This window comes from Leptidea sinapis, chromosome 18 (assembly GCF_905404315.1).
Source record: "Leptidea sinapis chromosome 18, ilLepSina1.1, whole genome shotgun sequence".
In the NCBI taxonomy this organism is placed as follows: Eukaryota; Metazoa; Arthropoda; class Insecta; order Lepidoptera; family Pieridae; genus Leptidea; species Leptidea sinapis.
Genome location: NC_066282.1, coordinates 2,614,201 through 2,640,145, shown reverse-complemented (window position 1 = coordinate 2,640,145; position 25,945 = coordinate 2,614,201). Strand labels below are relative to the sequence as shown.

The 25,945-nt window shown below is 39.3% G+C and overlaps 1 protein-coding gene and 1 long non-coding RNA gene across 3 annotated transcripts; both read right to left on the bottom strand.

Annotated features, from left to right (window-relative positions):
• Positions 1–994: 994 nt before the first annotated feature.
• LOC126969520 (uncharacterized) lies at positions 995–3,565 on the bottom strand. Of its 2 annotated transcripts, none has more exons than XR_007730419.1 (3): positions 3,449–3,565; positions 2,149–2,520; positions 995–1,035 (listed from the first exon to the last, which is right to left on the bottom strand). It is a non-coding gene; the product is annotated as an uncharacterized LOC126969520 (long non-coding RNA). The 2 variants fall into 2 exon arrangements; XR_007730418.1 differs by lacking the exon at positions 995–1,035 and adding an exon at positions 1,616–1,685.
• Positions 3,566–14,921: 11,356 nt separating this feature from the next.
• Positions 14,922–25,675, bottom strand: LOC126969498 (geranylgeranyl transferase type-2 subunit beta). The gene is made up of 6 exons (XM_050814965.1): positions 25,300–25,675; positions 24,618–24,735; positions 23,811–23,904; positions 20,833–21,003; positions 18,137–18,290; positions 14,922–15,711 (listed from the first exon to the last, which is right to left on the bottom strand). Exons 1-6 carry the CDS (start codon positions 25,491–25,493, stop codon positions 15,444–15,446), a joined length of 999 nt encoding a protein of 332 aa, XP_050670922.1. The 5' UTR covers positions 25,494–25,675; the 3' UTR covers positions 14,922–15,443.
• Between the last annotated feature and the right edge of the window lie 270 nt (positions 25,676–25,945).

Here is a 25,945-nt window from a genome sequence, read left to right as displayed (position 1 = left end):
TGTGCAGTAAACATCTTCTCAGCTCCTCAGACTGGCAGATGAAACCAAAAGAATAAGTGCAATCAAATGAAAATGTATTATCAGACAACCAGCTGTGCAGTAAACATCTTCTCAGCTCCTCAGACTGGCAGATGAAACCAGAAAAACAACTGCGATCAATGAAAATGTATTATCAGACAACCAGCTGTGCAGTAAATATCTTCTCAGCTCCACAGACTAGCAGATGAAACCAAAAGAACTAGTGCAATCAAATGAAAATGTATTATCAGACAACCAGCTGTGCAGCAAACATCTTCTCAGCTCCTCAGACTCGCAGATGAAACCAAAAGAACAAGGGCAATCAAATGAAAATGCATAATCAGACAACCAGCTGTGCAGTAAACATCTTCTCAGCTCCTCAGACTGGCAGATGAAACCAGAAAAACAACTGCGATCAATGAAAATGTATTATCAGACAACAAGCTGTGCAGTAAATATCTTCTCAGCTCCACAGACTGGCAGATGAAACCAAAAGAACAAGTGCAATCAAATGAAAATGTATTATCAGACAACCAGCTGTGCAGTAAACACCTTCTCAGCTCCTCAGACTGGCAGATGAAACCAAAAGAATAAGTGCAATCAAATGAAAATGTATTATCAGACAACCAGCTGTGCAGTAAACATCTTCTCAGCTCCTCAGACTGGCAGATGAAACCAAAAGAACAAGTGCAATCAAATGAAAATGTATTATCAGACAACCAGCTGTGCAGTAAACACCTTCTCAGCTCCTCAGACTGGCAGATGAAACCAAAAGAATAAGTGCAATCAAATGAAAATGTATTATCAGACAACCAGCTGTGCAGTAAATATCTTCTCAGCTCCGCAGACTGGCAGATGAAACCAAAAGAACAAGTGCAATCAAATGAAAATGTATCATCAGACAACCAGCTGTGCAGTAAACATCTTCTCAGCTCCTCAGACTGGCAGACGAAACCAGAAAAACAAGTGTGATTTAATGAAAATGTATTATCAGACAACCAGCTGTGCAGTAAACATCTTCTCAGCTCCTCAGACTCGCAGATGAAACCAAAAGAACAAGAGCAATCAAATGAAAATGTATAATCAGAGAACCAGCTGTGCAGTAAACTTCTTCTCAGCTCCTCAGACTGGCAGATGAAACAAAAAGAACAAGTGTAATCAAATGAAAATGTATCATCAGACAACCAGCTGTGCAGTAAACATCTTCTCAGCTCCTCAGACTGGCAGATGAAACCAAAAGAACAAGTGCAATCAAATGAAAATGTATTATCAGAGAACCAGCTGTGCAGCAAACATCTTCTCAGCTCCTCAGACTGGCAGATGATACCAAAAGAACAAGGGCAATCAAATGAAAATGTATTATCAGAAAACCAGCTGTGCAGTAAACATCTTCTCAGCTCCTCAGACTGGCAGATGAAACCAGAAAAACAACTGCGATCAATGAAAATGTATTATCAGACAACCAGCTGTGCAGTAAATATCTTCTCAGCTCCACAGACTGGCAGATGAAACCAAAAGAACAAGTGCAATCAAATGAAAATGTATTATCAGACAACCAGCTGTGCAGTAAACACCTTCTCAGCTCCTCAGACTGGCAGATGAAACCAAAAGAATAAGTGCAATCAAATGAAAATGTATTATCAGACAACCAGCTGTGCAGTAAACATCTTCTCAGCTCCTCAGACTGGCAGATGAAACCAGAAAAACAACTGCGATCAATGAAAATGTATTATCAGACAACCAGCTGTGCAGTAAATATCTTCTCAGCTCCACAGACTAGCAGATGAAACCAAAAGAACTAGTGCAATCAAATGAAAATGTATTATCAGACAACCAGCTGTGCAGCAAACATCTTCTCAGCTCCTCAGACTCGCAGATGAAACCAAAAGAACAAGGGCAATCAAATGAAAATGCATAATCAGACAACCAGCTGTGCAGTAAACATCTTCTCAGCTCCTCAGACTGGCAGATGAAACCAGAAAAACAACTGCGATCAATGAAAATGTATTATCAGACAACAAGCTGTGCAGTAAATATCTTCTCAGCTCCACAGACTGGCAGATGAAACCAAAAGAACAAGTGCAATCAAATGAAAATGTATTATCAGACAACCAGCTGTGCAGTAAACACCTTCTCAGCTCCTCAGACTGGCAGATGAAACCAAAAGAATAAGTGCAATCAAATGAAAATGTATTATCAGACAACCAGCTGTGCAGTAAACATCTTCTCAGCTCCTCAGACTGGCAGATGAAACCAAAAGAACAAGTGCAATCAAATGAAAATGTATTATCAGACAACCAGCTGTGCAGTAAACACCTTCTCAGCTCCTCAGACTGGCAGATGAAACCAAAAGAATAAGTGCAATCAAATGAAAATGTATTATCAGACAACCAGCTGTGCAGTAAATATCTTCTCAGCTCCGCAGACTGGCAGATGAAACCAAAAGAACAAGTGCAATCAAATGAAAATGTATTATCAGACAACCAGCTGTGCAGTAAACATCTTCTCAGCTCCGCAGACTGGCAGATGAAACTAAAAGAACAAGTGCAATCAAATGAAAATGTATTATCAGAGAACCAGCTGTGCAGTAAACATCTTCTCAGCTCCTCAGACTGGCAGATGAAACCAAAAGAACAAGTGCAATCAAATGAAAATGTATTATCAGACATCCAGCTGTGCAGTAAACTTCTTCTCAGCTCCTCAGACTGGCAGATGAAACAAAAAGAACAAGTGTAATCAAATGAAAATGTATCATCAGACAACCAGCTGTGCAGTAAACATCTTCTCAGCTCCTCAGACTGGCAGATGAAACCAAAAGAACAAGTGCAATCAAATGAAAATGTATTATCAGAGAACCAGCTGTGCAGCAAACATCTTCTCAGCTCCTCAGACTGGCAGATGATACCAAAAGAACAAGGGCAATCAAATGAAAATGTATTATCAGAAAACCAGCTGTGCAGTAAACATCTTCTCAGCTCCTCAGACTGGCAGATGAAACCAGAAAAACAACTGCGATCAATGAAAATGTATTATCAGACAACCAGCTGTGCAGTAAATATCTTCTCAGCTCCACAGACTGGCAGATGAAACCAAAAGAACAAGTGCAATCAAATGAAAATGTATTATCAGACAACCAGCTGTGCAGCAACCATCTTCTCAGCTCCTCAGACTCGCAGATGAAACCAAAAGAACAAGGGCAATCAAATGAAAATGTATAATCAGACAACCAGCTGTGCAGTAAACATCTTCTCAGCTCCTCAGACTGGCAGATGAAACCAGAAAAACAACTGCGATCAATGAAAATGTATTATCAGACAACCAGCTGTGCAGTAAATATCTTCTCAGCTCCACAGACTGGCAGATGAAACCAAAAGAACAAGTGCAATCAAATGAAAATGTATTATCAGACAACCAGCTGTGCAGTAAACACCTTCTCAGCTCCTCAGACTGGCAGATGAAACCAAAAGAATAAGTGCAATCAAATGAAAATGTATTATCAGACAACCAGCTGTGCAGTAAACATCTTCTCAGCTCCTCAGACTGGCAGATGAAACCAGAAAAACAACTGCGATCAATGAAAATGTATTATCAGACAACCAGCTGTACAGTAAATATCTTCTCAGCTCCACAGACTAGCAGATGAAACCAAAAGAACAAGTGCAATCAAATGAAAATGTATTATCAGACAACCAGCTGTGCAGCAAACATCTTCTCAGCTCCTCAGACTCGCAGATGAAACCAAAAGAACAAGGGCAATCAAATGAAAATGCATAATCAGACAACCAGCTGTGCAGTAAACATCTTCTCAGCTCCTCAGACTGGCAGATGAAACCAGAAAAACAACTGCGATCAATGAAAATGTGTTATCAGACAACCAGCTGTGCTGTAAATATCTTCTCAGCTCCACAGACTGGCAGATGAAACCAAAAGAACAAGTGCAATCAAATGAAAATGTATTATCAGACAACCAGCTGTGCAGTAAACACCTTCTCAGCTCCTCAGACTGGCAGATGAAACCAAAAGAATAAGTGCAATCAAATGAAAATGTATTATCAGACAACCAGCTGTGCAGTAAACATCTTCGCAGCTCCTCAGACTGGCAGATGAAACCAAAAGAACAAGTGCAATCAAATGAAAATGTATTATCAGACAACCAGCTGTGCAGTAAACACCTTCTCAGCTCCTCAGACTGGCAGATGAAACCAAAAGAATAAGTGCAATCAAATGAAAATGTATTATCAGACAACCAGCTGTGCAGTAAATATCTTCTCAGCTCCGCAGACTGGCAGATTAAACCAAAAGAACAAGTGCAATCAAATGAAAATGTATTATCAGACAACCAGCTGTGCAGTAAACATCTTCTCAGCTCCGCAGACTGGCAGATGAAACTAAAAGAACAAGTGCAATCAAATGAAAATGTATTATCAGAGAACCAGCTGTGCAGTAAACATCTTCTCAGCTCCTCAGACTGGCAGATGAAACCAAAAGAACAAGTGCAATCAAATGAAAATGTATTATCAGACATCCAGCTGTGCAGTAAACTTCTTCTCAGCTCCTCAGACTGGCAGATGAAACAAAAAGAACAAGTGTAATCAAATGAAAATGTATCATCAGACAATCAGCTGTGCAGTAAACATCTTCTCAGCTCCTCAGACTGGCAGATGAACAAGTGCAATCAAATGAAAATGTATTATCAGAGAACCAGCTGTGCAGCAAACATCTTCTCAGCTCCTCAGACTGGCAGATGAAACCAAAAGAACAAGGGCACTCAAATGAAAATGTATTATCAGAAAACCAGCTGTGCAGTAAACATCTTCTCAGCTCCTCAGACTGGCAGATGAAACCAGAAAAACAAGTGTGATTTAATGAAAATGTATTATCAGACAACCAGCTGTGCAGTAAACATCTGCTCAGCTCCTCAGACTGGCAGATGAAACCAAAAGAACAAGTGCAATCAAATGAAAATGTATTATCAGACAACCAGCTGTGCAGCAAACATCTTCTCAGCTCCTCAGACTGGCAGATGAAACCAAAAGAACAAGGGCAATCAAATGAAAATGTATAATCAGACAACCAGCTGTGCAGTAAACATCTCAGCTCCTCAGACTGGCAGATGAAACCAGAAAAAGAACTGCGATCCATGAAAATGTATTATCAGACAACCAGCTGTGCAGTAAATATCTTCTCAGCTCCACAGACTGGCAGATGAAACCAAAAGAACAAGTGCAATCAAATGAAAATGTTTTGTCAGACAACCAGCTGTGCAGTAAACATCTTCTCAGCTCCTCAGACTGGCAGATGAGACCAGAAAAACAAGTCAATTTTCAATTTCAAATATTCTTTATTACAAATAAGATTAATTACAGACTTATTAGCTAGTATGTGTAACCTAGTTAATAAATATAATATTTTAAAATACATATTTTTTAAAAGTGCCAAGACTCATTTAAAATTTATAAAAATAAATTATTATAATAAAGTTACATAAAGGACATATAAAGTAACAAACAAAGTCAAGTAGATTTACATTATGAAAGCTTTAGTGGCAGCAATTCATTTATAAACAAAATTGTAATTATTAGGATTAGTAACATACGCACAGGTGATGTTACGTTGTGACAAGAAACAGCGAGAATCGCGAATCGGTTCAGTAAACCCGAGCAAGCGCGCGAGCAGGCAAGAACAACCCGTCCTCAATACTGTTAATACGGTCGGTTTTAGCGTAGAGGCGCCGGACTAGTGGACGGCTTACACTTTTGTTAAAAGGTGATTCATTGCACTCATAGAAACTAATAGTGATGGATGATGCTATTATGCTTATCTATAGATGACAATCGGGTTTTACGTATTTTACACAAATTTTTCGCTAGTTTATTTTTACTGGCGGGATTTTTGTGTATGTGAAATTTTTCAGACAGTTTGTAGATGTACGTGTCGATTCTTGTAAAACCAATCTGTAGGTGAAGGTTTTGCAGGTTGGTACGGAAAGGTGGGTTATAGGTGTATTTTAGTGCTTTATTTTGAATGACTTGGAGTTTATTAATGTTGCGAGGGGAAGTATTACTCTATACAGGACACGCATATGTAATGCATGGTCGAACCAGTGTCTGATAAATTCTAAGTTTCGTATGGCTGCTTAGTTGACTGCGTCTATTAAGTACAGGAGATAAGGCATTGAGTGATTTTATATGGAGATTTGTAAGATTTACGTTCCAATTGATTTTGTTATCCAGAAAGATACCCAAGTATTTTACAGAGGGACTCCACGGTACCTGAAAGTCACCAATTTTCAGTTTACGTCTTGGGAGACAGCGTTTACGAGTGAAAACGATGGCTTCAGTTTTAGATTCATTTATCTTCAGCTTCCAGGTTCTAAAGTAATCTAAGAGTTGATCTATGGCAAGTTGTAATCTGCTTATGATCAAATCCATATCCTCAGATGACGTAAAACATGCAGTGTCATCGGCATAACATGCTATACTTGTCAGCTTCTGGACGGGTATATCATTGAGGAACATGATAAAGCAGTAGGGGCCTAAAATAACCTTGTAGGACGCCCGCAGTAACAGGAAATGGCCGGGATGAATTATTTTTTATGTGTACTTTAAAACGATCAGATAGGTATGATTGAATCATTTTAGTTAGTGAAATTGGTAGTCCGAAAGAAAGGAGTTTGTGGAGAAGACCTTTATGCCAGACTGTGTCAAATGCCTTCTCAATATCTAAGAGAAACATTCCGGTGGATTGTTTTAGGTTGAGATTATTTGACACCGTTTCTGCAACTCTAGCAAGCTGCTGGACTGTGGAGTGACCTTGGCGAAACCCAAATTGCTCATCAATCAGGTATTTGTCAGTTGATCGTGGCAGGCGAGAGTACAGAATCTTTTCAAATAATTTACCAAGGCAGGGCAACAGGCTGATCGGTCCATATGATGCTGGGTTGGTCCGATCTTTACCAGCCTTATGGATCGCTATCACTTTTGCAGATTTCCAAGGAGATGGAAAATGGCTGAGTGTCAAACATGAATTAAAATTTTTTTAGATGTTGGTGACCTCATCGGCACCAGAGGCCTTTCGCAGTTTTAAGCTAGCAATACCTTTAACGACTTCATTTGGTCGGACAAGGAAAATGGATTCGAGTTTCCTTTTCTAAGCGAGTAGTGAGCAATCGATAAGCTCGTCATGGTTGCTGGGGCATTTACTTGTCAGCAGCATATTATTAAAGAATGTCCTACCCAATAGGTTGCATTGTTCTTGGATCGTATTGGTTACTAGGCCGTTCTCCAAGTGTAACGCAGGTATAGGGTTTGTCGAGTTAGAACGCAAACCTTTGACTAGTCGCCAAATATCAGAGCTAGGTTTGTCCACCCTCTTTAGTTTTAAATCCCATTCGTAGTCATTATATCTTGTTATTGCTATGCGAATTTGAGATTTTAATTGATTTATACGATTAATTAAAATTCTTTTAACAAGTTTGTTTCAAGTAGCGAGTATCTACGAAGACGGTTTTTATGTTTTATGAGACGTTTAATGCGACGAGGCAGAGAAAGAGAGCTCCGAAGTGTCAATGATGAAAAGGGGACAGATAAATCTCTTGCTTGTAACAGGGACTTCTGAAACTTGCTAATAGCTTCATCTATTTCAAGAGGAGATTTAAAAGTCTGTGATGATAAATATGTATTTGAATTAAGGTAATTTCTGTGTTTGTTCCAATCAGCTTTTGCAAAATTTAGTTTTCTTATTTGGATGCGTTGAAGTTTCGTAGTGAATTTAGCAAGTACTGGAAAATGGTTTGAGGATAGTGCCGCCACTGTTGTTATGTTCTCTAATGGGTAAAAGTTTTTGGCAAGTAATAGGTCGGGAGTAGATGGTTTTGAGTTGGCGGTGCAGTGGACAAGAGTACAGTCACGGGGAGCATGGATCGTTAGTAGTCGTAGTCGTTAGCAACCATGTGCTCATATAACGTTATGCCACGAGTGCTGCCAACCCCAGGAGACCAAAGCGGATGTTTCCTGTTAAGATCACCCATGACTACCACCTTGCTGCCGGACGACATTAAGAGGTCAAGATCACTCTTAATCAGTGGCAGGTTTGGGGATTGGTACACTGAATATATATACTGCTATTTTGTGAAATAAGAGTAATTCCCACGACTTCAAGATGACGGGTTTGGGGCGGGCATACCAAGTTATGGGGCAAGTCAGCTCGTACTAGAATAGCGACACCCTGGCCGGTATTGTCGCTATGTTTATCTGCTCGGTAGCAAATATACCCAGGAATATCAAGGGTAAGACGTTTACTTAGTTTTGTTTCACAGAGTGCAATGATATCAGCATTCAATTTACTTACCGCAAGATCCACTAGTTCTCGCTGTCTCAGCTCCGCAGACTGGCAGATGAAACCAAAAGAACAAGTGCAATCAAATGTAAATGTATTATCAGAAAACCAGCTGTGCAGTTAACATCTTCTCAGCTCCTCAGACTGGCATATGAAACGAGGAAAATAAGTGCGATCAAATGAAAATGTATTATCAGACAACCAGCTGTGCAGTAAACATCTTCTCAGCTCCTCAGACTGGCAGATTAAGCCAAAAGAACAAGTGCAATCAAATGAAAACGTATTATCAGACAACCAGCTGTGCAGTAAACATCTTCTCAGCTCCTCAGATTGGCAAATGAAACCAAAAGAACAAGTGCAATTAAATGAAAATGTATTATCAGACAACCAGCTGTGCAGTAAACAGCTCAGAGTGAAGTTAGTCAGATTGGAGGACATTGGGTACAATTGCGATGATTGCTCCTCAGACTGGCAGATGAAACCAAAAGAACAAAAGCAATCAAATGAATATGTAGGCGGGTGCAACTTTCCTTCGTTGGCACATGAAAAAAAATTGCATTGAAAGTGCTGCCACCTATTCTATTAGGTACGCTGCAACTTCACGATGGCGATAATTTAACATACATGATAGATGGAGCTAGTGATAGCAAAAAACTCACTTAACTTACTTATTAAAGACTTGACTATCGTGTTGGTCCGTACAGGGGATTGGTCGTGCTCGTCAGGAGGGGGTTGCTTCACCAACCGCTCCCGATGGTGGACCTGAATAGTCTACAAGCCCTCGGTGTTGAGCTCCAGATCAGCAGCCAGGACTTGCGCATTTTCGCCATTTACAGGCCGGCAAACGAAAGGCTCGTCCCCGGAGACGTGCGACAGTTACTAAGCTCCCCGAAAGCAACTCTCGCCGCCGGGGACTGGAACTGCAAGCACCCTGCCTGGAATGCCAGAATGGCCAACACCGCGGGCAGAACACTTTTTAACGACTCCTTACAACACGGATACGAGGTCCACGGCCCGGAGGTTCCAACCCACTACCCGGACAACCATGAATACCTTCCGGATGTGATTGATTTCACTGTCCTCAAGAACTTGGACTGCCAGCTGACTCAGGAAACTATTATCGATGAGCTTCTGTCAGACCACCTTCCAGTCCTTCTTACGATTACCGCCACCGCAACGCGAGCACCATCACGACCATCACGCCGGGTCACTGACTGGAAGGTGTTCGCGGAAGAGTTGGCAGCCAACACTCTATCCCGGAAGTTAGAGACAGCTGCCGACGTCGAAGCCCTCGCCGTGGACCTCACGGGGAGTATCCAGCGGTCGCTGGCCACCGCGACAAAGGAGACCGAGTCCAGTAAGATGCCGGAGTTGCCCGCAAGGCTGCGGCAACTCATCCTCGAGAAACGAGCTTTACGCCGCAGATGGCAGGTGACCAGATGCCCAACAATCAAGACTAGTCTTAATAGGCTGGGTAGCCTAGTCAAGAAGAAGCTCGAAGAGGATGCCGCCGAGAGCTGGGAGGAAACGATTGGCGAGGCCGCAGATGATGTATCAGTTCTTCATCGTCTGTGCCGCCAAATCATAAATCTAGCGTTCCCAGCTCGCCCGCTGCGTCGTCCCGACGGAGCCTTAAGATACGCAGCGGCAGAGCGTGCCGACATCTTCGCCGAACACCTTGAACGCCAGTTCCAGCCGAATCCAACTGACGACGTATCGCACGTGACAGCACTTGAGAGAGAGGTCGCCGAATATCTAGAACGGCCGGTAGAGGCACTAGAAGATGCGGTGTTCTTCTCCCCAACTAAAGTGAGAAGCTGCATCCTTCGGACGAGGCCCAAAAAAGCCCCGGGCGCGGATGGTATCACAAACGCCGCCCTGCGTCATCTGCCGCGTCAAACCATCGCAGCGATGACGCGACTCTTCAATGGCATCCTGCGCTCGGGGACTTTCCAAATATCTGGAAGGAAGGCCTCGTCATTATGATCCCGAAGCCGGGGAAAGACACCGCACTAGCACATAGCTACCGGCCCATCACTCTTCTGGCGACCCAGTCTAAGATATTCGAATCTCTCCTGCTGTCACTCCTAAGACCCTACATAGAGCTTAGGGAAGAACAGTTTGGATTCCGCGCTGAACACAGCACCACGCTCCAGCTGTCCAGGGTACTGCACACCCTCACTGCTTCTCTCAACAAAAGAGAGAAATCTGTGGCAGTATTCCTGGACATGGAGAAGGCGTTCGACCGTGTTTGGCATACTGGACTCGTGCACAAGTTAGCTGCAACCTCGACACCTCCCCGCCTGGTGAGGATAGTCGCCAACTTCCTACCGACGAACGAACGAACGTCGGCGACTCTGCCGCTGTATGCAGATGACGCGGCGTATATTACATCGTCACTCAACCTGACGCACGCCGCCGTGAAGATGCAGCGCCAGCTGGACACCCTGCCAGAATGGCTCAAGAAGTGGCGGCTATCGGTGAACGTTGGCAAAACCCAGGCGCTCGCGACTGGGAGTGTGCACACTGGCCAGCATAGGTTGCAGCTAAACGGACAGGACATTTCGTGGTCCCCGACGGTAAAGTACCTCGGGGTCACCATCGACCGCCGGCTCAACATGAACGAGCACGTCACGAAGACCATCGCGTCGACAAACGTCGCGATGGCCTTACTTCGTCCAGTGCTCTCCTCAAGCCTCCCTCTGAGGGTGAAGGTCTTGGTGTACAAGACCCACCTACGCAGCCGACTCACGTACGCCGCGCCTGCATGGTACGCGCTCGTGAATCTAACTAACCGGAAAAGGTTGCAAACCGTGCAGAACAAGATCCTCCGCCGCATCACGGGCGCACCTTGGTACGTGAGGAACCAAACAATCCAGAGGGACCTAAGAGTCGAGGGCTTGGACGACTTCACTCGTCGTCTCGCCGTCAACTTCTTCGGGGCTGATTGTCAAGGCCCGCGCAAACCGGCAATAATCACCGGATCTCAGCTGAGGGAACAGGCGCTCCCTCAGCTCCAAAAAGATGACCACAAAGGGGGGCATCCGCTCCCCCAACATATATACCATAAATTAAAGAAGACGACCGCAGAGAGCAACGACTCTCACCCCCAATGACCCGCCCGTTTCAACGGGCGGCGAGTGATCCTTGCTGCAGGGGACGAAAAGTCCTGATCAGCATTCCCCCACCGCGCCCATGTGGGCGCGGCGAGAGAAGACCACGACGTGAAGGCTGTCCTTATTTAAAGGTGACTGCTGAACTTAATAAACGAATAATAATTTCCACCCACAAAAAACAAACATCAACATGCATTCAATACGGTCTACAACAATAAAAAGTAAAAACTATAAACATAATTAGCGCCATCTAGCGACGGTACGCTAAGAGCGTAAAAATAACGCAGCACCATCTCTTGGCCTGGGTACACTGATTTTACAAAATAAAAACATGAGTTGCACATCTATCTCTAGTATATTATCTATGACTGACACCTTGTCTGTTCCATATTTGTGGTTCTGTTTTTCAGATCACACTAGATACAATAATATTATAGGTACGGCGGTTTGGTCAATCTCATACTACAGTTGTGTCAGACTTTAGGGTGGAATCTTAATTTGTGATTGACCAAATATATGTGAACAATGATTTCATAATGATAATGATAACAATCATTGAATAGCCATGCACACTTTCTAAATTTTCTTCTGTTGCCGGATAAAAGCTACATGGTTGTAACATTTGAGTGCATGCAACGTAAAGCAGCGCGAATTGTCGAGGATCCAGTGATCTGTTAGTCTGGCTAGATCACTTGGAGTTGCGTAGAGACGAGTCGATTCACGGTCTGATCCGGTATAAGACTACCGCATTTATCACGGGGATATTCCTTAGATCTGCTTAACCTGATTTCTGCCGCCATATTCCACCCTCGCACGACACGCCACCAATTGGATATCATTCCTACCATCTGGATGTCTAGTGATCCTCTCCAGTGTGGTTTTCAAGGAACTTTCTTCCACGTACAACCAAACTATGGTATGAGCTTCCTTGTACGGGAAGGACGACACGACATGGAGACCCTAAAAAAAATCGCGTACACTTTTGTATAGGACAGCAACGCCTGATTGATCTGATCACGTGACCCGTGGCTCCTCCATACAAAATTTAGGTGGTAAAATAATGAACAGAACTTCGTTATCTATTTTCAAAGAGGGCACGGTTTCAATTTCTTTTCGAACGATCGCAACGACTGAATCGTGTGTTCAAATTAAAAATATTATTTTAAAACACTTTTTTAAATTTTATTATTAAATTTTGTGGATTAAATGCACTTTAATATATTTTACCCTCTGTCCTCAAATCCGTATATTTAAAAAAAAATTGATGCGAAATATCGAGGCTACTAGCTAGGAAACGTGCGCCCTTACTGCGCCGTAGTTTTAGACTTTTAAGGCGACACTAAATGCCAGCGACCTTGAGCGATATGAGTTCACGGCTGCCGGCCCGTAACAAAGCCAATATTTTCAAAATTCTTGCGTGGAAAACAGTTTATATACTTACAATCCTCGTTATTCACTACTAATCTGAATAAATTAACCTACACAAAAAAGTACAAGCTATAAGAATAACTTTTCTGAGAGAAGTACCAAAAAAATGCGTCACGCCATGCCAAAAATCTTGTTTAACTTCAAAGAAAACTGGTAGTTCAAAAAGGCTCGGCAGTGTTAACTGTAACCAACAGCAAGCATTAGGAACCTACAAATAAGACTTAAGCATATGTGTAACAGGATTAAGTCGTGTTCATAGCTCGAAATGCTATACTTTCACCACAAAACTTGTCTAAAAACACCATGTTTGCGTGTTTTCTGCTTACTCTTCGCCTTGTGAGGCGTTTAATCCTCAGAGGGTTTAGGAAGGGCACGTCCTCTGCTTTGAGTAAACGTACTTTTAGACCCCCCAGCCTAATTCTGGCAATGGCCTTGCATTCCAGTAGGATGTGTTTGGGGTCTTCAGTGACTTTACGACGCAATCGATTGTAAATTTCATCTCTGTAAGTATTCCTTGCCTAATATCGACATCATCATCGGATGTCAAGAACGATATCTATTACACATACATTTACACTATACTAGCGTTTAGACAAGAAAAGCGTCTGAGAGAGAACATCTCTTTAACAGAGACAACTACAGCAAGATTTTTTTTTTTAATTTTTATGACAATAAGAGACGAGACGAGCAGGATGTTCAGCTGATGGTAATTGATACGCCCTGCCCATTTCAAGGCAGTGCCGCTGAGGCAGAAATAGGAGTCGTTGTGGCACTTATAATCTAGCCGACATCCTGTGCAAAGGAGTCTAACACGAAACCTACCAAGAAAGGGAATCTATTGTTACTATAACCGATTTTTAATGACAAGTCGTAAACAGTTTTTACTATAGGAAAAAACTCCTTAGTATTTCGAATATAAGACGACTAGCTATCGCACACATTGACAAATCAAAATTGGTCACGCATCATGGGGCTGCCAGTTGTCTAGTTAGTCTACGATAGTATATTCTAAAAGGCATAAAAGGTATTTATTTTCTCAAAATTGATTCCTTTAGAATTCTTTTTGATGACATTTCTAATTACTACTAGATACTACTACCGCTTCGGAAACAAATGGCGCTCTGAGAGAGAAGAAGCGGCGCAAGAAACTCTCCCAGCATTCTTTTTTTGCGCTCATTTCAATAAAAATATACAATATTGTACAGTCATTTCTATCGCTATAAAATAATCACAATCTAGTCCCAGGCTGTCCGATCATTTAGATATTCAGCAGTGGAGTAATAGGATTTACGACAGAGCCATTTTTTTATAAAACATTTAAATTTATTTATAGATAATGCCCGAACAGTGGCTGGGACTTTATTATAGAAATAATATACATTTCTTCATTACCCTTGAAGCTATTATGTATCTTATGAAGCCTACTAGAATTAGTTACAAGCAATCCCTTATTTCTAGTGTTATAATAATAATCTAAGTATATGATTCAACATATCCGTAGAGCATGTATGGTGTCACAAAAATCCAATAATATCGCTAATGCTAACCACACCAACTGATAATTTATTTTATTTATTGTGTCACCATGGAAGCTTACATCATTTACAGCTGTGAAAACGTCGAACAAATTATATTAGAATTAACCTCTATTTTGGACAATGCACGCACACTAACACAGTGTCATACAAATCGCGAGTGTAAGACGTAGCTTGTCACGCACACTAAAGTATTCAATCTGTCCTGTTTTTATAGCTTGTTTAACAGCAAGAGACTATCTCGACGTATAAAATATCTAAGGATGGAAGCTATTCCTTCAATCTAATATAACATCTTAAGTCTCAAGATGACGAGCGCAGTTGTAGTGCCGCTCAGAATTTTTGGGGCTTTTCAAGAATACTGAGTGTTATTACAATGGGCAGGGCGTATAAATTATCATCAGTTGAACGTCCTGCTCGTCTCGTCCATTAATTTAATAAAAAAATCTGAAGTCAGAACTGTACGTGTGAAAAATAAAACAGTGCAAGACAAAAATGTGTTTTTAATACAAGTTTTCACGGACGAGTAAAAAAAGAAGGACTCCGTGTCACCTTACATAACAGTGAAGCACCAAAACAAGCCGGTAAACATGTAAATTCATAGTCCCACGCACACACTTACACTAATACAAGCCGATCGGCCGCCATTATGAGATTTGACATCGTCTGTGACAGATCAGATTGCATCGCAATAAAATCGCAAGAAAAAGTGTAAAAACACTACTATAAAAGTATTTGTGGCCATATAATTATTTAAGGGAGAAAAAATTGTGTAACTAGTACCCCCTGTAACCGCACACACACTAGAATAAAGGTGCTTCACTTGTTAATATCACGGCGCGGAGTCCTTCTTTTTTACTCGTCCGTGACAATTTTTATGTTCAGTAATTATTAATTATTTGCGAATAGTGTCTATATATCTTTAAGATAATATACATGAAAATAATAAATAATGTTTATTTAACAATAAAATCTTGATTCATTCGTATTGTACAAGCTATGCTTAAAACTAAAGTAATATCTGTGGTTCCAATTTCAACCTGTCTATGGTCTCTTGAGGTAGACAATAAGTAGGGTTGACACGTTTTATGGCAGTGTTGCCAAGCAATGATAATCCAGCTAAGCCAAACAGCGTATGGAATGGGTCGGATACATCTCCTGGCCGATCACTAAATCCACCAGTCTCACAGTCTTGGCAGGCTAGTATGAATTGCTCCAGGGTTTCCTTATCCACCCAATGTATTCTGTTTAGCATTGTTAGAGATGACATAACCCACCTGAAAAAAAAATTACTGATATAAATACAACATTGTTAATAAGCCCGATATTGTGTTTGTAGATCGAGTCTCTGGTATATATTACACAAATAGAATTTGAAAACTAAATGTATGAACTGAAAACGACCCCGCGACCTCTCGCGTTCCGTCTGAGCGCTCTTCCAACTGAGCCAACCATTAGAGTGACGTATCGTTGATAAATCTTGTATGCCTTGTTCAACTATCACGTTGTGGTCGCGAGTCCCGCATCGTTCATAAATTTTGTTTTCAGAATTTATTTGTGTAATTAATCCCAGACGTGAGGGTTATCACTTTAAAAAATAACGATTTGGTATGTATTGTCGATATCACCGTTCTATGACGATAAACTCATGAAAGGTTACTGACATGTGGGATGTTGATTCTATATCAACAATAATAATAATGTATATTATGATAGTCGTTTCTGTAAACGAACTTATAACGAAGAGCCTCGACTATCATCTCAAGAGGTTCTCGCTTAGTGACTGGGTCAAAGTTCACATACAGGCGGCATCATTGTCGAAGTAAACCCAATCTGTGGCCCCAACCACCGGGAAGTTGTCGAGATCCTACACCGGCAGTACTCTTTTATATATTTATAATATTGTTTCTTTTTTAAACAAATTATCATGCATAGCCTGTACTATGTACCGGGATTCGAATCTGAGTCCTCTAGCTCAGTGGACAGGGGTGACTAACCACTGGGCATTATGGGTCGTCGTCACACAGAAGAAATCTAAATTTGTGGTAACTCAGAAAATGTTATGAATATGAATTCAATAACATGGGGTCTAATAAAATAGTGACATTTTTTCTGTCTTTCTTTTTTTAATAATGAATAATTGTTCATCTATTTATTAAGAAATTGCGTTACATGCGACTTAATGACTAAATAAATCATTAAAGTAATACTCTAACTATCACACTCATTAAGGCGAAGAGTAAGCAGAAAACACGCAAACATGGTGTTTTTAGACAAGTTTTGTGGTGAAAAGTCCTGTTACACATATCCTTAAGTCTTATTTGTAGGTTACTAATGCTTGCTGTTGGTCATAGTTAACACTGCCGAGCCTTTTTGAACTTCCACTTTTCTTTGAAGTTAAACAAGTTTTTTGGCATGGCGTGACGCATTTTTTGGTACTTCTCTCAGAAGAGTTATTCTTATAGCTTGTACTTTTTTGTACAGGTTAATATATTCAGATTAGTAGTGAATAACAAGGATTGTAAGCATATAAACTCTTTTCCACGCAAGAATTTTGAAAATATTGGCTTTGTTACATAGATGGCGGGCCGGCAGCCGTGAAGTCATATCGCTCAAGGTCGCTGGCATTTAGTGTCGCCTTAATAGAATAGCAAAATTTTTTACAAAAGTAGCTTTATCTAATTTATTAATAATATAATATGATGAGTGACTCTATAAAAGTTTAATTGACATTGGGTAAGGACCTGTACTGTGTAATATTAATTTAGATTAATGTTTAGTTAGTTTATTTATGGGTTTATTTTTATTCTGTATTGTTACTCAATTATTCTGTAATGGTACTTTGTTATCAATAATAATAATAATAAATTCTTTATTGCCATACAAATCATTACAAATATACAATGAACAATTATTAGGATACGCGATGAAAAAAAAGGCAAAAGGAAAAGGCTCAGCTTCACCTGACATGGAATCATGGATTTATGTTTTCATGCAGCACTGTTTTTCAGCCATCCCCTTCTCCCTAAGGTGTTGAGCGGGAGTGGATGTATTGTGGCTCCCCGATTACCTCTTAAGCTATCTTTTTTTTATAAAATGTAATATTAGAAAAAAACGTGTTCTGATTACCCTTGCAAGTGTATGTATGTGTGTGTGTGTATGTATGTGCGTGTGTGTGTGTTTATCTCCGTACACAGAAAAAATCTTTTAGAGAAAGATATTTCCAGTGGAATTGGTTTAATTTCTCCGCAGCAAGTTGCTTTTTTAGTAGAGCAAAATGTCAATAAACTTTTTGAAGTGAAAACTCCTTTAGAATCGTGATTTGAAAGTCGATGAAACCAAAAAGCGACAGTAAAAAGAGACAGACACATAAATTCATAAGATTTAACGTGAGAGAAAATGAGATAGGAAGCATTATACGGTGTTCTGGTACCAGGGGATCATAGTTAAAGAAGAGATTGTCTTATGTATGACGCGAGTATACCTTATTATATTCTGACTTCATGCGCACGACGTACATAGACACCAGGAGAACATAAATTTGGTAGCGGATGTGTTTCATAGTGGTTGTTGAAATCATGTGTCATCCTAGCAACATGTACCAAGACTTCTGTTTCAAGGGCTGAGTTTTTTTCTTTTCTATTCTACCAACTTTTAACAGAAAATGAAATAAATCCTCTCCAAATGGTAGTCAGCACTCACCATGAATAGCATAAGTCCGGTAGCTTCTCAGGCCTGCCGTTGAGTCCACCACTGGGCAACTGTCTCTCGCATAGCCACCAAGCCAACTCATCTCCCTTCAGTGCGTCCATGCGCCGACATATTGATAGCGTGCCCACACAGCAGTAGATAAGACCTGAAAAAGAAAAAAATCCAATTGATGCTTTTACCACGAAAAGATTTTTTTAAAGGGATATTCAGTTATTCAAGGATTTTTTTCGATATTTTAATGTTATTGCAAATTTCACAGATGACAGTGATTGGCTGGTATATGTTTTGTTCTTCCAAATAGATATGAGAAAATCTACGATCAAACATCATAACATGCATCTTCTAGGTTTCACCCTTCATATACCTGCTAGGGATCCTTACTACCGTACAGCAACTTCACTTTATAACAATCAAACTGACTGAATATATATATTTATCTACACCCATGCTTTAAATCCTCTATTAAAGATTCTGAAACAGTTAGCTTATTGCCAATATTAAAACACCCAATGTTCTAATAATCATTACATCATCCAAACGAGTGTTGTAATGTTGTATTGAATTTCATAACAACACTCCTATGTTTTTTTTTCGATCCCTTCATGCGCAAAGAGTTTCAACAGGCAGCCACATTCTTATTGCTCGATGCGTGGTATCTGTATGAATTTCAAAAAAGAACATTTTCGTTTTCGCGCGTTCCACACTACTAGAAGTCACGCGCCGTAAAAAAAAAGTAGGTTATTCCAATCCCCGCCATTTTTATTGTTTTGTTTACATGAAGCGATTCATTTTAAACGCTGCAAAAGAACATTATATTCGAGTGAATTTTAATTATTACACTATACAAAATGTAAATTACTACTAAAATAAATAATTGTTTCATTAATACTTAGTTTATTTGTACATAATCAGTAATTAATTATATTAGGTTACTTCTAGGACTGGTGTTTTAATGTTAGCAGTAAGCTAACTGTTTCAGAATCTTTTAGATGATTCATATTCTGGGTGTAGATAAAGCCTTGTATGCAACTGTTGATAATTAGGTATTAAAACACTCATGTGATAATATTAATATAAACCCACATTCGTGTTTTAATACCCCTTATTACACAACATTTGCATAAATAACTATTAAACGATTTTCAAACAGAATCTATCAAGGAAAAGAGGCGAATATACATCCCCCTTTTTATGACATTACTGTGGGATATCCTCTAGGCTATTTATACATTCGGACCTGTCCGAAGGTATGCAGGTTACTAGATACCGAAAAAGCTTTTATTTCTAGCCATAGATTTCGCTTTCTTTTAGCAAAAATTTTACATACTCTACAGATGTTTGAAGAAATGAAGAATAATCAAATCAAGCCAGCAAATCTGTCCAGATGTTAAATCAGGAGAACAGAAAACCGCGCGCAACGCAGAGCAGCTCGAATTGTCGGGGACCCAGTACTCTGTGAACGGCTGGATCACTTAGCGTTGCGTAGAGACATCGCTTCATTATGTATCCTCTACCGCATCTATCATGGGGAGTGTTCCGAAGAGCTGTTTCACCTGATTCCTGCCGCCGATTCCACCTTCACACGACACGCCACAAGCTAGGATATCATCCCCACCATCTGGATGTGTGGCGGTCCTCCATAGTGCGGTTTTCAAGGAGTTTTCTTCCACGTACTACAGAGCTGTGGAATGACTTCCTTGTGCGGTGTTTCCTGGACGGTACGACATGGGTACCTTAAAACAAAGCGCATACACCTTTCGTAAAGGCCGGCAACGCTTCTGTGTTTCCTCTGGTGTTGCAAGAGAATGTGGGCGGCGGTGATCACTTAACACCAGGTACGCTCGTTTGTCCTACTTTTCAATAAAAAAAAAACAGAAAAGCGATCAGGATGTCATCAAATATCGTGAAATAGAACTCAATAGTGATCTCAACTCATTCCACTGGAAACAAGAGACATTGAAGCCTGGCACTGCACATCTAACTTAAACAGGATCCAAAGAGTGCAGAACAGGCTTAGTTTGAACACTTAAGTGACCAGGTAAAATGATGGAGTAAAAGTTGTCTTGAGCCAGTTAGAAAAAACTATGTCCATGCGGATCCATGCATCCAAAAAAGCGGAAAACGATCTTTAGCTTTGTCGATGTTGGCAAAATAACATTATGATGTTTAATTAAAAAATACTTATCAGTGGGAGGCTCCTTTGCACAGGATGCCGGCTAGATTATGGGTACCACAACGGCGCCTATTTCTGCCGTGAAGCACTTATGTGTAAGCATTATTGTGTTTCGGTCTGAAGGGCGCCGTAGCTAGTGAAATTACTTGGCAAATGAGACTTAACATCTTATGTCTCAAGGTGACGAGCGCAATTGTAGTGCCGCTCAGAATTTTTGGGTTTTTCAAGAATCGTGAGCGGCACTGCATTGTAATATATATATTGACACATTTTTTACACAAATTATCTTGCCCCAAGTTAAGCATATATAGCCTGTGTTATGGGTTATAAGACAATGATATATTTAATACAATATACTTACATAAACATACATAAATTCATATAAACATACATAAATACATTTAAACATCCATGACTCGGAAACAAACATGTAATGGGCAGGGCGTATCGATTACCAACAGCTGAACGTCCTGCTCGTCTCTTCCCTTACTGTCATAAAAAAAATTTTAAATACCTGCATGACTCTCAGATCCGGGTTTCGATCCAAAGCCACCGTCAAAGTTCATACAGCTGAGTACAAAATCCACTGCCTTGTTGACATTTATTGCCTCCAGTCGGTGCAACAGAGACAATGTCATCACAGCACAGAATGTAAATCTTGTGTCCACTTCACCCCACTGGTCACCTGCAGAGGAAATCATTACTTGTAATAAGTCATGCAAGAAAATTAAAGTTGAAAAATTATTTTCATTACTCATACTCGGAAAGTAATGTTGTTTTGATCTGATTATTGGGTGGAAAATGAAGCAGCATTATCCACTCCCTCCCTCCATAGAGAGGGAAAAAATCATACAAATGACTAAATCTAAGGGTCGGAATGAACTTTAAAAATAGAACTGCTGTCAGCTGTGAAGAGTTTTTTATAAGAAAACAACTAATTAGAAAAAATGCTGCGGCCATGTGACTTTCTAAACAGCCAGTGTGAACTTAGCACAAACTTCTTTGAGCGGAATAAGCCGCAACAATTACGCGGTGAGTTCCAAAATTAAAATTTAAAAAGTCGACTTATATTGTCCAAATTTGACAGTTAATTTTAAATAGGTACTACTAATATTATTATAAACTATCAATAAATAGTTTAGATAAACAACTAGTTTTATTTTCCTCATATTCGAAATGAAAAGTAGAGTGTTTAATACGGGTAAAAGAATCAATTCCTACTCGGACTCCCTGCGCTCGAGCGTCTCGGGAATTGATTCTTTCGACCCTCGGTTAACAATCACCTATTCATTTATACTTAGAAAAAAATATACAGCGTGGCGCTAGAATGGCGAAATGAACAAACCGGTAAAACTACTTAACTGTAATCATAAAAAATAAGTAGAGAATAAATAATGAAATTCAAACAAACAAATTATAGATTTAAAAAAAACCACCTCTATGAAAAGCTGTCTTTGAGTCCCTGGTACGAGGGAGAAAAATGGCCGATTCTTTCTCGGCAAGATGACTTTTGTCCCTAGTACAAGGGACTAAAAGCAACCTTTTCATCCAGGTGGGTAAAAAATCGTATACTCACCACGCGAGATAAGTAGGACATTGCCACCCGCGATTGTCAATATTCCGCGGGTGAGAGTGACCTACTTTTCTCCCTAGGTGCGTAATATACTATTTAATCACCCTTACGTGGGCGATACTCAGGCTAAGCGTATGGTGAGACGCAGGTGACGCAGCACAGAACAGTACAGTTTTTGCAAGGCAGGACAGGAGAAGCAGAAATAGGCCACGAGCTTATACAGACTAAACGTATTCTAGTTGACGAGTAAAATGAGTACACTGAATTCGGATGAGGTGAGAGAGATATGCTTTTACAGTATGGGACACTATTAAAAATTATTTAAATACACTAGGGGCAGTTTATTTGTAAGCTGAGGCTGTTGCAAGAAGTCCCTTGTTGGTTTTTTTCTTCCATGGTATGAAAAACGTTTAATTTCTCGGCAATAATTAATTACCCATTATAACTCTATAAATATATTTTCTGATTGTTCTGATTTCGGATGGTTCAAATCATACAAATAAGGTTCACAAAGCACTAATTAAATTAAATGACCTGTAAATGCAACAAAAGTAAGAATTAGTGGTAAAAACATGAACGCATAGCGCAGAAATCTGTGCTGGCGCTACTAATTATCGATGCGATTCCGATGCAGTTCAGTTTAGGTACCTAAACTGATACGCTAAAATTCGTAACATGAAGTGCCTGTTACTGAATGGCGTTTGGATCGCTTATGAAGAATTAACGAAATATATTTGTCTGTGGTCCGCGGTGTGAGTGTTTGTCTCTCTTACACGAACCATATGCGTGAAACGCAACGCCTAAAATGATAGATTTTAGCGGTTTTTTTGCGTATAAAATACTAAAAATACATTTTAAAATTGCGCTTGTAGCGTCAAATTACAAACCATTAACCCTTTTTTGTACTTATTATATAATAGTAATATAAATATATATAGTTCTTTGAATTACAAATTAAATGTTTGCTTAGGTGTTTTCGTAAAAATAACGAGTTATGAACGCACCTCCATTGATATTTAATTTGACAGGAGAACAGAGCACATTTTTTTTATTCGTTCTTCCGAACAGGCTATAGCCCGGGCCCTTACTGCCTCGTCTTTAGTATTTTCATTTTCGGTATTTAATTTTCAGTATTTTATTTTACAAAAAAGTCCAATAAAGTATTGTCATCTTATCTTTCATCAATAAAATTTTTCTTTTCTGTATGTTTTCATTATTTTTTAAAAGTTATTAACAACACGATTCATTTTCCTCTAAGGAAGTAGCAACTGTTTTCGAATCGCTCACTTTGACACATAAGCTATCCAGTTTAGGTTGAAATATTACCCCATGGTACGAATGAATGACCGAACTAAATCAGTTAGCGATTCAATTTCTTAATTTGACGTCAACCTAAAATGGATAGCTCTAATGACGTCGTGGTACGAAATAGCAAAGCAGTTAATTTTAGGTTGTCAATTGAATCGCAATAAGAGTTCATGGTAGGCCCGCAGGACAGACGCATGTCTGCGCCGTACGTGTTTGCGCCGCAGTACAATATATGCTCTGTCCTGTGTTGCGTGGACCTGCGTCGTCTTCGTCTCAGCATACGCTTAGCCTCACCTATGAGTTCTGAGCGGCTACAACGCGGCGTGGGACAAGTAGGTATCAGTGCCTACGCTAGTGCGCGGCTACTAGATTACCGGTTGCTCCGATATAATAATGTTATGTTAATTTTTCTATGTGAAATATATATTTTATTTATGATTATGTTTAAGTAGTTCTGCCCATATATTCATTTGATGTCGCCATGGTATAAAATAAACAATTATAGGTGGCCTGCACAGAAACATGCATCATCATATTCTATATATGTTATATAATACACTATAGTAAGCCTTCTTTTTTCATGATGTTTCACATTATTACATTTTGCTTACCAAAGAAGCTGCCGTCCTCTTGCTGCATAGATGCTACAAAGCGGACAACTCCTTCCACATCTATTGCATCTAGTCTATCATACATAGTTAATACCTGTAAATTAAGTAATTATAGTGATTACCATAGGCCCACTTCATCCGACTTTTAAAATATTAATTGGTATCAGAGATAAAGTATATATGTAATATTATGTAAGTAATTATTTAAAAAAAAATTTATTGAAAATACTTATTCCTATACCAATGGGAGGCTCCACAGGATGCCGGCTAGATTATGGGTACCACAACAGCGCCTATTTCTGGAGTGAAGCAGTAATGTGGAAGCATTACTGTGTTTCGGTCTGAAGGGTGCTGTAGCTAGTAAAATTACTGGGCAAATGAAATGTAACATCTTATGTCTCAATGTGACAAGCGCAGTTGTAAAGCCGCTCAGAATGATTGGGTTTTTCAATAATTCTAAGCAGCACTGCATTGTAATGGGTGTATCAATTACCATCAGCTGAACATCCTGCTGTAAATATATATGATATATCTACAGCAGGATGTTCTGTAATGTTATATAGATATAAATAATAAAAAGATAATATCAAATCAAGAAATTAATTAACACTGGCATACAAGCTTTGTTTTATTGAGGATTTTATTGTTTTTAGGGTAACGATTTATGTAAAAAATTCACTAAACCCTGTAAATCTTAAGTTAATACGAATAATCTGACTAAACTAATGAACAAGAATAAATAGAATATTATGAAATATCATAGTTTTCTTAAGTGTTAAAATATTAAAAAAATCATTAAAATATCACCTGCACAGCACTTAATGTGTACAACATATGAGGGTCATGTCCATTGCTTGCTGCCACACCACCACTCTCACTGTCCTGACAGGATGTTATAAACTCTATTATTTCATCCTTTGGCATTCTGAAAAAATAAATCTAACTCAAATATATGTAGCACATAGAAATCTAAAAACTATTATTGCTGTTTTAACAGTGGATTGAAAAGAAAAAGCAGAGAATTGGATTGGACACTCAGATTTTTTCTGGAGAAAAGAATTGACTCAGATGTTTCTTTAAGGATCTTTGTGCCATTTAATTGCGAGGAACGGGGATAAATTTGGTGTACGGGTCTGAGTCAGTTTAGTTAATAACAATTACAATGTCATGCTCCTTGTGTCCAAAACTCTTGTGTGTAGAAAAACCATCCTGCTACTTCAACAATTAAATCTTTAAAAATCAAATGTAGAATTCACAAAAGTAAGTATTTGGTGCCTAAATTATAAGCACAAGTATAAGTTAAATTTCCACAGAAAAAAAGGAGACCCAACCATGGATGCTGTATAATTTCAAATTTGAGCAGTATATACTGGAAATGGTTATTTTTTTAGTATTAACAGTTGTTTATCATAATAACTAAATGGAGGATCGGTATGGAATTTAGTAGACCAATATTATTGTTTTCTCAACCGGTAAACAGTACTCCTACCTATTTGTTTGTCCCATCAGTTCCATAGCAGTAAGGGTCCAATAGATTCCAGACATTCGTAAATATTCCATCATGCAGTATTCGTAATCATCTTTATTAGTTCCGTAATTTGCTAAGTAATCAGAGTGTTTTTGTAACAGTAATGTTTTTGGGCGATCTGGAGAGAGGGTGACGTCTTTGGTTTTGAACGACATCGTGTTTTACTAAATTATATTAATACATTAAATGAGATATTATAATTTGTCGAAATGTTTATATGTGCTTAGCTTAAAATATACTTTAAATTATAAAGATTAAACTATGAAAAATGAACATAGTAAGTAGGTATGTACATAGTAATTATTATTTACATAAAAAATTAAACAGCAAAATCTACAAGCTGATTGACGACTGTCTGCTGTCAATTTGAAATTGTCAAATTCATTTATATAACTTTTTTTTTTATCTGTGTCGGGCCAGGCAAGGGACAAAGATAATACAGTCTCATCACTTATTAGTATTTTTTGTTCGAGTGAGAGATTGTTTCAACAGAAATTAGCCTATTTCATCTCATTTATTTACAGTCCAACGTTATTTTAAGGAAAGTTAATAAGTACAAACCCTATAACAAATAGCAGAAATCAATTAAATTACCTGAATATATAAC